This window comes from Loxodonta africana, chromosome 6, assembly GCF_030014295.1.
Source record: "Loxodonta africana isolate mLoxAfr1 chromosome 6, mLoxAfr1.hap2, whole genome shotgun sequence".
NCBI lineage: Eukaryota > Metazoa > Chordata > Mammalia > Proboscidea > Elephantidae > Loxodonta > Loxodonta africana.
This window is the reverse complement of record NC_087347.1, coordinates 56,150,480-56,165,492: the sequence shown is the minus strand read 5'-3', so window position 1 is coordinate 56,165,492 and position 15,013 is coordinate 56,150,480. Positions and strand designations below refer to the sequence as shown.

At 40.6% G+C, this 15,013-nt stretch overlaps 1 protein-coding gene across 3 annotated transcripts in view; it reads right to left on the bottom strand.

Annotated features, from left to right (window-relative positions):
- The window catches only part of NEMP2 (nuclear envelope integral membrane protein 2), a 38,181-nt gene extending 38,056 nt beyond the window's left edge, over positions 1 to 125 (bottom strand). For all 3 annotated transcript variants that reach the window (XM_064286892.1, XM_023542732.2, XM_023542726.2), the window contains exon 1: positions 2 to 125. In XM_064286892.1, the coding sequence (XP_064142962.1) occupies positions 2 to 110 (109 nt within the window). In that variant the 5' untranslated portion in view covers positions 111 to 125. The remainder of the gene's footprint in view (position 1) is intronic.
- Between the last annotated feature and the right edge of the window lie 14,888 nt (positions 126 to 15,013).

The window sequence follows — 15,013 nt, the reverse complement described above, 5'->3', positions numbered from 1 at the left end:
CCTGACAACGCCGCCGCCACGGCCTCCTCCCCAGGCGCCACGCCCGCGGGCACTGTGACCAGGAGCGGCAGCCAGAGCGGCAGCCACCGCAGCCCCGGGGGCGGCCGCATCCCGCCCGAACGTCGGCTCCGCGCGGCCTGCCCGGGGCAGGAACCCCTGGGAGCCGACTAGGCCTAGAGCAGCGGAAATGGCGCGCGGCCCAGGAGGAGGAGGAGACGGTGGCAGAGAGGCCAGCACGCGGGAGAGGCGGAGACTCCGCCTCCGGGGCCGGAGACTAGAAGCTCCGCTCCGCCTGCGACCTCCCGGCGGCCTGGCACAGCTCCCTTTGCCCTGCTTCAGCCCCTCCAGGTCCTCTTCGGCCTCCCAGCCCTCTGTCCTCCCGGACCTCCCAAACTAACCCCTGCTCTCCGCAGCAGCCGAGGAGGGCTGCCTGTGAGTTTTGCCCCAAACTTGCCTGACAGGCGAGGTGTGGGGGCTTAGTTCTCAAAGCTCCCATCGGTGACACCCTCTTTCAACAACTCCTGGCCTTTTTATTAAAAAAAGGTCAGTTTCTTTGTTTTTCTTTTATATGTTTTATGTTTTTCCTTTTTGTTAGTAACAATAGCACATTGGAAATTTGGTTCATTAAGTAACATTGCGTGTCTGAGTTCCTACAGTCCACATTTCAGAGTATAAAGAGGCCGTGAAATGTTCCCTCACCGATGTAACAATCAGATATCCCTTAATATCAACTTGTGTTTAAAATATATATATACTTGGGGGAGTGACGTTAATATTGGTAATTAGTACAGAACTTAACCCCACGCATCTGTCAGTTTGTCGTATTGTGGAGCTGCTGTGTTGTGATGCTAGAAGCTATGCCAAAAAACCCAGAAACTAAACCCATTGCCATCAAGTCCATTCTGAGTCATAGCAACCTTATAGGACAGATTAGAACTGCCCCACAGAGTTTCCAAGGAGCACCTGGTAGATTCGAACTGCCTACCTTTCGTTAGCAGTCATAGCTATGCCACCAGTATTCAAATACCAGCAGGGTCACCCATGGTAGACAGGTTTCAGCTGAACTTTCAGACTAAGACAGACTGGGAAGAAGGACCTGGAGTTCTACTTCTGAAAAAAAATTAGTCAGTGAAAACCTTCCGAATAGCAGCAGAACATTGTCTGATATAGCGCAGGAAGATGAGCCCCTCAGGTTGGAAGGCACTCAAAACAGGACTGGGGAAGAGCCGCCTCCTCAAAATAGAGTCGACCTTAATGATGTGGATGGAGTCAAGCTTTCCGGACCTGCATTTGCTGATGTGACTCAACTGAAAAGGAAACATCGATTAAAAATGGGAGTGTGGAATGTACAAAGTATGAACCTAGGAAAATTAGAAATCATCATAAATGAAATGGAATGCATAAACATCAATATCCTAGACATCAGTGAGCTGAAATGCTCTGAAACTGGCCATTTTGAATCAGCCAATCATATGGTCTACTACCCTGGAAATGACAACTTGAAAAGCAATGGCGTGGCATTCATCCTCAAAAAGAACATTTCAAGATCTATCCTGAAGTACAACACTGTCAGTGGTAGGATAACATCCATTTGCCTAGAAGGAAAACCAGTTAATACAACTCTTATTCAAATTAACACACCAACCACTGAAGCCAAAGATGGAGAACTTGAATAAACCAACTTCTGCCATCTGAAATTGATCAAACATGCAATCATGACACGTTGATAATTACTAGTGATTGCAATGTGAAAGTTGTAAACTAAGAAGGATCAGTAGCTGGAAAATATGGCCTTGGTGGTAGAACTGATGCCAGAAATCGCATGATAGAATTTTACAAGACCAACAACTTCTTCATCACAAATACCTGTTTTCAACAACATAAACAGCAACTATACATGTGGATCTCACCGGATGGAATACATACGAATCAAATCAACTACTTCTATGAAAAGAAACAATGAAAAAGCTCAATATCATCAGTCAGACCAAGGCCAGGAGCCGACTGTGGAACAGACCATCAGTTGCTCATATGCAAGTTCAAGTTGAAGCTGAAGAAAATTAGAACAAGTCCATGAGAGCCAAAGTATGACCTTGAGTATATTTCACCTGAATTTAGAGACCATCTTAAGAATAGATTTGATGCATTGAACACTAATGACCAGACAAGTTGTGGAATGACATCAAGGACATTGTACATAAAGAAAGCAAAAGGTCATTACAAAGACAGGAAAGAAAGAAAATACCAAAATGGTGTCAGAATAGACTCTGAAAATTGCTCTTGAGCATTGAGTAGCTAAAGCGAATACAAGAAATGATGAAGTAAAAGAGCTGAACAGAGGATTTCAAAGGGCAGCTCAGGAAGACAAAGTATTATAATGACATGTGCAAAGACCTGAAGTTAGAAAACCAAAAGGAAAGAGCATGCCCAGCATTTCTCAAGCTGAAGGAACTGAAGAAAAAATTCAAGCCTTGAGTTGCCATACTGAAGGATTCTATGGGGAAAACACTGAAAGACACAGGAAGCATCAAAAGAAGATGGAAGGAATACACAGAGTCACTGTACCAAAAAGAATTGGTTGACATTCAGTCATTTCAGGAGGTAGCATATGATCAGGAACCGATGGTAGTTGGAGGAAGAAGTCCAAGTTTGCACTGAAGGCATTGGCGAAAAACAGAGCTCCAGGAATTGACAGAATATCAGTTGAGATGTTTAAACAAACAGATGCAGCACTGGAAGTGTTCACTTATCTATGCCGAGAAATTTGGAACACAGCTACCTGGCCAATCAACTGGAAGAGATCCATATTTATGCCTATTCCCAAGACAGGTGATCTAACTGAACGTGGAAATTATCGAACAGTATCATTAACGTCACTGGCAAGTAAAATTTTTCTGAAGATCTTTCAAAAGCAGCTGCAGCAGTACATTGACAGGGAATTCCAGAAATTCAAGCTGGATTCAGAAAAGGATGTGGAACAAGGGATATCATTGCTGATGTCAAATGGATCCCGGCTGAAAGCAGAGAATACCAGAAAAATGTTTACCTGTGTTTTATTGACTATCCAAAAGCATTTGACTGTGTGGATCATAACAAATTATGTTAACATTGTGAAGAATGGGAATTCCAGAACGCTTAATTGTGCTCATGCAGAACCTGTACATAGACCAAGAGGCAGTGATTCAAACAGAACAACAGGATACCACATGGTTTAAAGTCAGGAAAGGTGTGCATCACCATACGTATTCAGTCTGAATGCTGAGCAAATAATATGAGATACTGGACTATATGAAGAACAACAAGGCGCCAAGATTGGAGGAAGACTCCTTAACAACCTGTGACATGCAAATGACACAAACTTGCTTGCTGAAAGTGAAGAGGTGTTAAAACACTTAATGATGAAGATCAAAGATGACAGCCTTCAGTATGGATTGCACCTCAACAAAAAAATGCAATCCTCAAAAGGACCTACTTAAGTGGAAAAACATACCTTGCTTATGGATAGGAAGACTTAACGTAGTAAAAATGTCTGTTCCACCAAAAGCCATCTATACATACAATGCACTTCCGATCCAAATTCCAATGACAGTTTTTAATGTGATGGAGAAACAAATCACCAACTTCATATGGAAGGGAAAGAAGCCTCGGATAAGTAAAGCATTACCGAAAAGGAAGAAGAAAGTGGGAGACCTCACTCTACCTGATTTTAGAATCTATTATACAGCCACAGTAGTCAAAACAGCCTGGTACTGGTACAACAACAGACACATAGACCAATGGAACAGAATTGAGAACCCAGATATAAATCCATCCACATATGAGCAGCTGATATTTGACAAAGGCCCAGTGTCAGTGAATTGGGGAAAACATAGTCTTTTTAACAAATGGTGCTGGCATAACTGGATATCCATTTGCAAAAAAATGAAACAGGACCCATACCTCACACCATGCACAAAAACTAACTCCAAGTGGATCAAGACCTAAACATAAAGACTAAAACGATAAAGAACATGGAAGAAAAAATAGGGACAACGTTAGGAGTCCTAATACAAGGCATAAACAGAATACAAAATATTACCAAAAATGACAAAGAGAAGCCAGATAACTGGGAGGTCCTAAAAATCAAACACCTATGCTCATCTAAAGACTTCACCAAAAGAGTAAAAAGACCATCTACAGATTGGGAAAGAATTTTCAGTTATGACATCTCCGACCAGCTCCTGATCTCTAGAATCTATATGATTCTGTTAAAACTCAACCACAAAAAGACAAACAACCCAATCAAGAAGTGGGCAAAGGATATGAACACGCACTTCGCTAAAGAAGATATTCGGGCAGCTAACAGATACATGAGAAAATGCTCTCGATCATTAGCCATTAGAGAAATGCAAATTAAAACTACGATGAGATTCCATCTCACTCCAACAAGGCTGGCATTAATCCAAAAAACACAAAATAATAAATGTTGGAGAGGCTGCGGAGAGATTGGAACTCTTATACACCGCTGGTAGGAATGTAAAATGGTACAACCACTTTGGAAATCTATCTGGCATTTTCTTAAACAGTTAGAAATAGAACTACCATACAACCCAGAAATCCCACTCCTTGGAATATACCCTAGAGAAATAAGAGCCTTCACACAAACAGATATATGCACACCCATGTTTATTGCAGCTCTGTTTACAATAGCAAAAAGCTGGAAGCAACCAAGGTGTCCACGAATGGATGAATGGTTAAATAAATTGTGGTATATTCACACAATGGAATACTACGCATTGATAAAGAACAGTGACAAATCTGTGGGACATTTCATAACATGGAGGAACCTGGAAGGCATTATGCTGAGTGAAATTAGTCAGAGGCAAAAGGACAAATATTGTATAAGACCACTATTATAAGAAATAGTATAAACTGAGAAGAACACATACTTTTGTGGTTACGAGGGAGGGGAGGGAGGGTGGGAGAGGGTTATTTACTGATTAGTTAGTAGATAAGAACTACTTTAGGTGACGGGAAGGACAATACTCAATATACAGAAGGTCAGCTCAACTGGACCAGACCAAAAGCAAAGAAGTTTCCGGGATAAACTGAATGCTTCAAAGGTCAGCGGAGCAAGGGCGGGGGTTTGGGGACTATGGCTTAAGGGGACTTCTAAGTCAATTGGCAAAATAATTCTATTATGAAAACATTCTGCATCCCATTTTGAAATGTGGCATCTGGGGTCTTAAATGCTACCAAGCAGCCATCTAAGATGCATCAATTGGTCTCAACCCACCTGGATCAAAGGAGAATGAAGGACACCAAAGTCACACGATAACTATGAGCCCAAGAGACAGAAAGGACCACATGAACCGGAGAGTTACATCATCCTGAGACCAGAAGAACTAGATGGTGCCCGGCCACGACTGATGACTGCCCTGACAGAGAGCACAACAGAGAACCCCTGAGGGAGCAGGAGAATAGTGGGATGCAGACCCCAAATTCTCATAAAAAGACCAGACTTAATGATCTGACTGAGACTAGAGGAATCCCAGCAGTCATGGTCCCCAAACCTTCTGTTGGCCCAGGACAGGAACCATTCCCGAAGACAACTCATCAGACATGGAAGGGACCGGACAATGGGTTGGAGAGAGATGCTGATGAAGAGTGAGCTACTTGTATCAGGTGGACACTTGAGACTGTGTTGGCATCTCCTGTCTGGAAGGGAGATAGGAGGGTAGAGAGGGTCAGAAACTGGCAAAATTGTCAGGAAAGGAGAGACTGGAAGGGCTGACTCATTAGGGGGAGAGTAAGTGTGAGTATGGAGTAAGGTGTATATAAGCTTATATGTGACAGACTGACTTGATTTGTAAACATTCACTTAAAGCTCAATAAAAATTATTAAAAAAAAAAAGTAGATTAGATGCAGAGATACACATACACGAGGTAAGGCAGATGCCATGTGAGGGTCGCCAAAGAATCAAGGAATTCCCAGGGCTACTGACAAGGAAGAAATTGACATGGCCGAGACACTGATTTGGACTTTTCACCTCCAGGACTGTGAGAAAATAAACTTCTGTTCTTTAAAGCCAAAAAAAAAAAAAAATGCAATCCTCAACATAAAGAAAACAAAAATCCACACAACTGGGCCAATAAGCAATATCATGATAAACGGAGAAAAGATTGAAGTTGTCAAGTATTTCATTTTACTTGGGTCCACAATCAACACCTATGGAAGCAGCAGTCAAGGAATCAAACGACATATTACATTGGGCAATCTGTTGCAAAAGACCTCTTTAAAGTGTTAAGAAGCAAGTATGGCACATTTAGGCTAAGGTACGCCTGACCTAAGCCATGGTATTTTCATTTGCCTCATATGCATGTGAAAGCTGGACAATGAATAAGGAAGACTGAAGAAGAATTGATGTCTTTGAATTATGGTGTTGGTGAAGAATATTGAATGTATCATGGACTGCCAAAGAATGAACAAATCTGTATTGGAAGAAGTACAGCCAAAATGCTCCTTAGAAGCAAGGATAGCAAGACTTCATCTCACATACTTTGGACATGTTATCAGGAAGGATCAGTCCCTGGAGAAGTACATCATGCAGTGACTGGAACAATGGTCTCAAGCATAACTACAACTGTGAGGATGGTGCCAGACCAGGCAGTGTTTTGTTCTCTTGTACATAGGGTTGCTGTGAGTTGGAACCAACAACAACAACATAGAATCTACAATCTTAAATAATACAGTGCTGTGCTTTTTATTATTTTTAAACAACAGACCTTCCATGGGCTCTGGGAATCCATTAATGTGATTTAATATACCATTTTTAACACTTAGTAGGACAAAAGTTCATTTCCTCTTCTCTGATTTCATCTTCTCCTGAGGAACCTTACGTCTATACCTGTTGCGGTCAAGTTGATTCCGACTCATAGAGACCCTATAGGATAGAGTAGAACTGCCCCATAGGGTTTCCAAGGAGTGGCTGGTGAATTTGAACTATGGACCTTTTGGTTCACAGTTGAGCTCCTAATCATTGCGCCAACAAGGCTCCACAGGGGACTGAATTGTAATAGAGATCAGCCTCTAAAAGGAGCTCAGCCTTATTTATTCTTAAAAGTCTGAGTAGAGACTAACTAAAAGATTTCCTGGCTTCAAAATAAGGTTTAACCTACTTCCCTCAAGCCCTTAGCGCCATGTGTATGCCCATATATGCTTTTAGAAAGTTCAGGAATTTCCATGTAAGGGACTCTTCAGGGTGATGGTTCCTACAAATAAACTCTCATTACTTGTTATTACATGTCTGACCCCTGCAGAATGTCTCCAGAAAAGTGGTAGAGCCCTTGGTCCAGTTCTTTTCCCTGTGTTCCCCTGGGAGGTGTGTACTTGCCTTTTCCATAGCCTTTTTTTTTTCAACCTAACCACATTTGTTTTTATTTACTTTAATTTTGGACGGCACCATGGAAAGTGGCTGTAAGAAACAAGTGAATTCTTTAATGTTTTCTGCAGCTGTATCTGGTAGAGGACTAAAACAGCAGGCAAACCAGTGGAATGGAATTGAAAGTCTAGAAATAAATCCATACATATATGGTCAACTGTTTTTCAACAAGGGTACTTAGTCCATTCAATGGGGAAGGAAGAGTTTCATCCATAAATGGTACTGGGAAAATTGGATTTCTACATACAGAAGACTGAATCAGCATCCATGCCTTACACCATACACAAAAAGCAATTCAGAATGGACCAAGACCTAAATGTGAAAACTAAAACCACAAAATTCTTAGAAGAAGGGGGTGATACTGTGGGACCTAGTGTTTAACAATAGATTATCAGATTATATATATATTATTCGTTATCAGATATGACAACAAAAGCTCAAAGAACCAAAGGCAAAATAGAAAAATGGGCCCTCATAAAAATTAAATCCTTATGTATATTTGAAGACTTTATCAACAAAGTGAAAAGAAAACCCACCGACTGGGACAACAATTTAGAGAAACAAATATCAAATGAGGGCCTAATATCAAAATATATATATATATACAGTACAACAAGATGGTATCTGGCTACCACCACTGAATGCTCTGACAGGCGTCACAATAGAGGGTCTTAGACAGATCTGGAGAAAAATGTAGAACAAAATTCTAACTCAAAAAGAAAGACCAGACTTGCTGGCCTGACAGAGACTGGAGAAACCCTGAGAGTATCGCCCCCGGATACACTCTTTCAGCCCAGTAATGAGGTCACTCCTGAGGTTCACCCTTTAGCCAAAGATTGAACAGGCCCATGGAACAAAAGACTAAAGGGGCACGCCAGCCCTGGCGCAGGGTTTGGAAGGCAGGAGGGAACAGGAAGCTGATAATAGGGAACCCAGGGTTGAAAGGGAAGAGTGTTGACATGTCCTGGGGTTGTTAACCAATGTCGTAGAACAATGTGTGTGCTACCTGTTTGATGAGAAACTAGTTTGTTCTGTAAACCTTCATCTAAAGTACAATAAAAAAGAAGAAAAAATCATTTTGCATGAGACCAAATGGTCAACAATGACTTTAAAACAAATATGAGAATGTAAAGGAGAGGGAAAACTAGATTAATGGAAGCAGGAAAACCAAAATGGAAATATTGAGAGTGTTCACACGTTGTGAAGAATGTAACCAATGTCACTGAAAAACTTGTGTAGAAATTGTTGAATGGGTACCCAAAATATTGTATAAAACTTCACCAAAAACACAATAAGATACTATTATTTTTTTAAATTTTTATTGTACTTTAAGTGAAAGTTTATAAATCAAGTTAGTCTCTCATACAAAAACTTGTATACACCTTGCTATATACTCCTAGTTGCTCTCCCCCTAATGAGACAACACACTCCATCTCTCCACACTGTATTTCATGTCTATTTAGCCAGCTTCTGTCCACCTCGACCTTCACATCTCCCCTCCAGAGAAGAGCTGCCCACGTAGTCTCATGTGTCTACTTGATCCAAGAGGCTCACTTCTCACTGCTATCATTTCTCTCTTACAGTCCAGTCCAATCTCTGAAGAGTTGACTTTGGGAACGGTTCCTGTCTTAGGCTAACAGAAGGTCTGGGGACCGTAACCTCCAGGGTCCTTCTAGTCTCAGTCAGACCATTAAGTCTGGTCTTTGTATGAGAATTTGGGGTCTGCATCCCACTGCTCTCTTGCTCCCTCAGGGGTTCTCTGTTGTGTTCCCTGTCATGGCAGTCATTAGTTCTTCTGGTCTCAGGCTGATGTAATCTCTGGTTTATGTGGCCATTTCTGACCCTTGGGCTTATAATTACCTGTGTCTTTGGTGTTCTTCATTCTCCTTTGATCCAGGTGGGTAGAGACCAATTGATGCATCTTAGATGGCCACTTGCTAGTGTTTAAGACCCCAGACACCACTCTCCAAAGTGGGATGCAGAATGTTTTCTTAATAAATTTTTTTATGCCTGTTGACTTAGATGTCCCCGGAAACCACGGTCCCCAAACCCCTGCCTCTGCTGTGCTGGCCTTCGAAGCCTTCAGTTTATTCAGGAAACTTCTTTGCTTTCGGTTTAGTCCGGTTGTGCTGACCTCTCCTGTATTGTGTGTTGTCTTTCCCTTTGCCTAAATTATTTCTTGTCTACTATCTAATTAGCGAATATCCCCTCCCTCCCTCCCTTCCCCTTCTCATAGCCATCAAAGAATATTTTCTTCTCTGTTTGAACTATTTCTTGAGTTCTTATAATAGTGGTCACATACAATATTTGTCCTTTTGCAACTGACTAATTTCACTCAGCATAACGCCTTCCAGATTCCTCCATGTTATGAAATGTTTCACAGATTCATCGTTGTTCTTTATCGATGTATAGTATTCCATTGTGTGACTATACCATAATTTATTTATCCATTCATCCATTGATGGGCACCTTGGTTGCTTCCAACTTTTTGCTGTTGTAAATAGTGCTGCAATGAACATGGGTGTGCATATATCTGTTTGTGCAAAGGCTCTTATTTCTCTAGGCTGTATTCCAAGGAGTGGGATTGCTGGATCATATGGTAGTTCTATTTCTAGCTTTAAAATATTATTAAAAAAAGAAAAAGAAAAAAATATATATACATTTGTATAAAACTTCTACAGCTTAACAACAAAATGACAAGCAGTCTGTTCAAAAAACAGGCAAAGAACTTGAACAGGTAGTTCACAAAGAGGCTATTCAAATGGCTAACAAGACCATGAAAAGATGCTCTACATCTTTAGCTGAAGTCAAGTGGATTATGACTCATTAGCCAATAGATAGATGTAAATCAAAACCACAATGAGATATCACCGCTCCCTCAATTTAATGGTAATGATAAACAAACAAACAAATGAACAAAACAGAAAACGACAGATACTGGTGAGGTTGTGGAGAAACTGGAAACCTCATCCATTGTTGGTGGGAATGTAAAATGGTGCACCCTCTGTGGAAAACAGTTTGGCAATTCCTCAAACAGTTGAACATTGTTGTTGTTAGATGCTCTTGACTCAGTTCTGACTTATAGTGACCCTGTGTACAACACAATGAAACACTACCCAATACTGAGCCATTCTCACAGCTGGACCAATAACCAACACCATGATAAATGGAGAAAATATTGAAGTTGTCAAGAATTTCATCTTACTTGGATCCACAGTCAGCACCTATGGAAGCAGATGGTAAATTAAACAACGTATTGCATTAGGCAAATCTGCTGCAAAAGCCTCTTTAAAATGTTGAAAAGCAAGTACGTCACTTTGAGGACTAAGGTGCGCCTAACCCAAGCCATGGTATTTTCAATCATCTAATATGCATGCAAAAGCTGGACAATGAATAAGGAAGACCAAAGAAGACTTTGATGCTGTTGAATTATGGTGTTGGTGAAAAATATTGAATATACCATGGACTACCAGAAGAACAAACAAATCTGTTTTTGGAAGAAGTACAACCGGGATGCTCCTTAGAAGCAAGGATGGCCAGACTAGTCTCACGTATTTTGGACATGTTATCCGGAAGGACCAGTCCCTGGAGAGGAACATCATGCTTGGTAAGGTAGAGGGTTAATGAAAAAGAGTAAGACCCTCAACGAGATGAATTGACACAGTGGCTGCAACAGTGCGTTCAAACATAGCAATGATCGTGAGGATGGGGCAGGACCGGCAGTGTTTTGGTCGCTGTAGTTGGAACGGACTCAGCAGCACCTAAAACAACAACAACAACGGACTGAGTAAGTATGGTGAAAGTATACAACCCTGTTGCTTACCTTTCCTGATTTTAAACCACATAATATCGCTTTGTTCCATTTGAACAACTGCCTCTTGGTCTATATACATGTTGCACATGAGCACACTTAAGTGTTCTGGAATTCCCATTCTTCGTAATTTATCCATAATTTATGATCCACACGCAGTCGAATGCCTTTGCATAGTCAATTAAGCACAGGTAAACGTCTTTCCCTATAGGGTCTCTATGAATTGGAAACGACTCGACAGCAACGGGTTTGGTTTTGGTTTAAACATCTTTCTGGTATTCTTTGCTTTCAGCCAAGATCCATCTGACATTGGCAGTGATATCCCTCATTCCATGTCCTCTTCTGAATCTGGCTTGAAATTCTGGAAGTTCCAGGCTGATGTACTGCTACAACCACTTTTGAATGATCTGCAGCAAAATTTTACTTGCCCGTGATGTCAATGATATTGTCTGATAATTTCCAAATTCTGTTGCCTCACCATTCTTTGGAATAGGCAAGAATATGGATCTTTTCCAGTTGGTTGGCCAGGTAGCTGTCTTCCAAATTTCTTGACATAGATGAATGAGCACTTGCATCAGTGTATCCATTTGTTGAAATATCTCATTTAGTACTCCATCAATTCCTGCAGCCTTGTTTTTTGCCAGTACCTTCAGTGTAGCTTGAAATTCTTTCTTCAACAGTTAACGTAGAACTACCATGTCGTTGTTGCTGTTAGATGCTGCCAAGTCAGTTGTGACTCATAGCGACCCTATGTACAATATTGACAAAACACTGCTTGGTCCTGGGCCATCCTCACAAGTGTTGTTATGCTTGAGCCCATTGTTGTCACCATGTCACTGTGTCAATCCATCTCATCAAGGGCCTTCCTCTTTTTCACTGACCCTGTACTATACCAAGCATGCTGTCCTCCAGGGACTGATCCCTCCTGATAACATGTCCAAAATATTTGAGACGAAGTCTCACCATCCTCGCTTCTAATGAGCATTGTGGCTGTACTTCTTCCAGTACAGATTTATTTGTTCTTCTGGCAGTCCATGGTATATTCAATATTCTTTGCCAACACCATAATTCAAAGGCATCAATTCTTCCATCTTCCTTATTCATCGTGCAGCTTTTACATGCCTATGAGGTGATTGAAAACACCATGGTTTAGGTCAGGCACACCTTAGTCTTCAAGGTGACATCTTTGCTTTTTAACACTTTAGAGAGATCTTTTGCAGCAGATTTGCCCAATGCAATGTGCCATTTGATTTCTTGACTGCTGCTTCCATGGGTGTTGACTGTGGACTCAAGTAAAATTAAATCCTTGACAACTTCAATCTTTCTCCATTTCTCATAATGTTGCTTACTGGTCCAGTTGTGAGGATTTTTGTTTTCTTTATGTTGAGGTATAATCCATACTGAAAGCTGTGGTCTCTGATCTTCATTAGTAAGTGCTTCAAGTCTTCTTCACTTTCAGCAAGCAAGGTTGTGTCATCTGCATAACGCAGGTTGCTAATGAGTTTCCTCTAATCCTGATGCTGCATTCTTCTTCATATAGTCCAGCTTCTTGGATTATTTGCTCAGCATACAGACTGAATAAGTATGGTGAAAGAATACAACACTGATGTACACTTTTCCTGACTTTAATCCAGGCAGTACCCCCTTATTCTGTTCCAAGGACTGCATTTTAGTCTGTGTAGTTTCCACCTGATCACAATTAAGTGTTCTAGAATTCGTATTCTTCACAGTGTTATCCATAATTCGTTACAATCCACACAGTTGAATGCCTTCGTATAGTCAACAAAACACAGGTAAACATCTTTCTGATATTCTCTGCTTTCATCCAGGATCCATCTGACATCAGCAAGGATATCCCTCATTCCATGTCCTCTTCTGAGTCTGGCTTGACTTTCTGACAGTTCCCTGTCAATATACTGTTGCAGCCGCTTTTGAATGATCCTCAGCAAAATTTTATTTGCATGTGTATTAATGACATTGTTTGATAATTTCTGCATTTGGTTGGCTTACTTTTCTTTGGAATGGGTACAAATATGAATATCTTCCAGTCAGTTTGCAAGATAGCTGTCTTCCAAATTTCTTGGCATAGACAAGTGAACACTTTCAGTGTTGCATCCATGTGTTGAAACATCTCAATTCATATTCTTTCAATTCCTGGAGCCTTGTTTTTCACCAATGCCTTCAGCGCAGCTTGGACTTCATCTTTCAGTACCATATTGGTTCCTAATCATATGTTGCCTCCTGAAATGGTTGAATATTGACAAATTCTTTTTAGTATAGTGACTCTGCATATTTATTCCATTTTCTTTTGATGCTTCCTGCGTTGTTCAATATTTTCCCATAGAATCCTTCAATATTGCAACTTGAGGCTTGAATTTTTTCTTCAGCTCTTTAGTTCTTTCAGCTTGAGAAATGCCGAGCGTGTTCTTCCCTTTTGATTTGTTAACTCCAGGTCTTTGCACATGTCATTATAGTACTACCATATGACCCAGCAATGCCAATCACAGGTATATACCCAGAATAAGTGAAGACAGGAACGGAAACAGAAACCTATATACCAATATTCATTGCAGCCCTTTAACAATAGCCAAAAAGTGGAAACAACCAAAATGGATAATAGCGAATGGCATTACTGATTGAATTGTGTCCCCCCAAAATGTGTGTCAACTTGGCTAGGCCATGATTCCCAGTATTGTGTAGTTGTCCACCATTTTGTGATTTGATGTGATTATACTATGTGTTGTAAATCCTAACCTCTATGATGTTAATGAGGCAGGATTAGAGGCAGTTGTGTTAATGAGGCAGGACCCAATCTACAGGAATAGATTGTATTGTGAGTCAATCTCTTTTGAAATATAAAAGAGAGAATCGAGCAGAGAGAAAAGGGACCTTATTACCACCAGGCAAGCAGAGCCAGGAGGGAGTAAGTCCTTTGGACCTGGGGACCCTGTGTTGAGAAGTTCCTAGACCAGGGGAAGATTGATGACAAGGACTTTCCTCCAGAGCCAACGAACAGAGAAAGCCTTTCCCTGGAGCTAACACACTGAATTTGGACTTTAACCTTCTAAACCATGAGAGAATAAACTTCTGTTTGTTAAAGCCATCCAGCTGTGGTATCGCTGTTATAGTAGTACTAGTTAACAAAGACAAACAGGTAAGCAAAATGTCATCTATACATACAATGAAATATTACACAACCATAAAGAGAAATGAAATTCCGATGCATGCCACAACATGGATGAAATTTGAAAACATTATGCTGAGTGAAATACGTCAGCCACAAAAGGACAAATACTGTATGATCTCACTTATATAAAATAAGCAAATGCATAAAAAAAAAAACCCAGTGCCGTCCATAGAAAGCAAAAATTATTAATGGTTACCAGAGGTGGGATGGAGAGGGAAAGGGAGAATTTTTGTTTGGGAGGTTTTGAGTTTATGTTAATGGTGGTGGAAAACATAGCAATAATGTTTTGGAAAACATAGCAATAATGGTGGCACAACATGAAAAATATAATCAGTATCATTGAATTGTAAACATAGAAGTTGTAGTATTGGTGAATGCTTTGTCACGTGCATTTTCACCACAATTAAAAAAAAAAAAAACAGATTGGGCGGAGAGAAAACAACTAAAAAAAAATGGTAGATTTAAATCCAGCCATATCAGTAATTACATCAAATGTAAATGATCTCACACCCTAATAAAAATGCAGACATTGTCAGATTGGAAAGTAAGCAAGAGTCATCTTTTTTTTTTTTTTTTGCTTATATATATGCTATC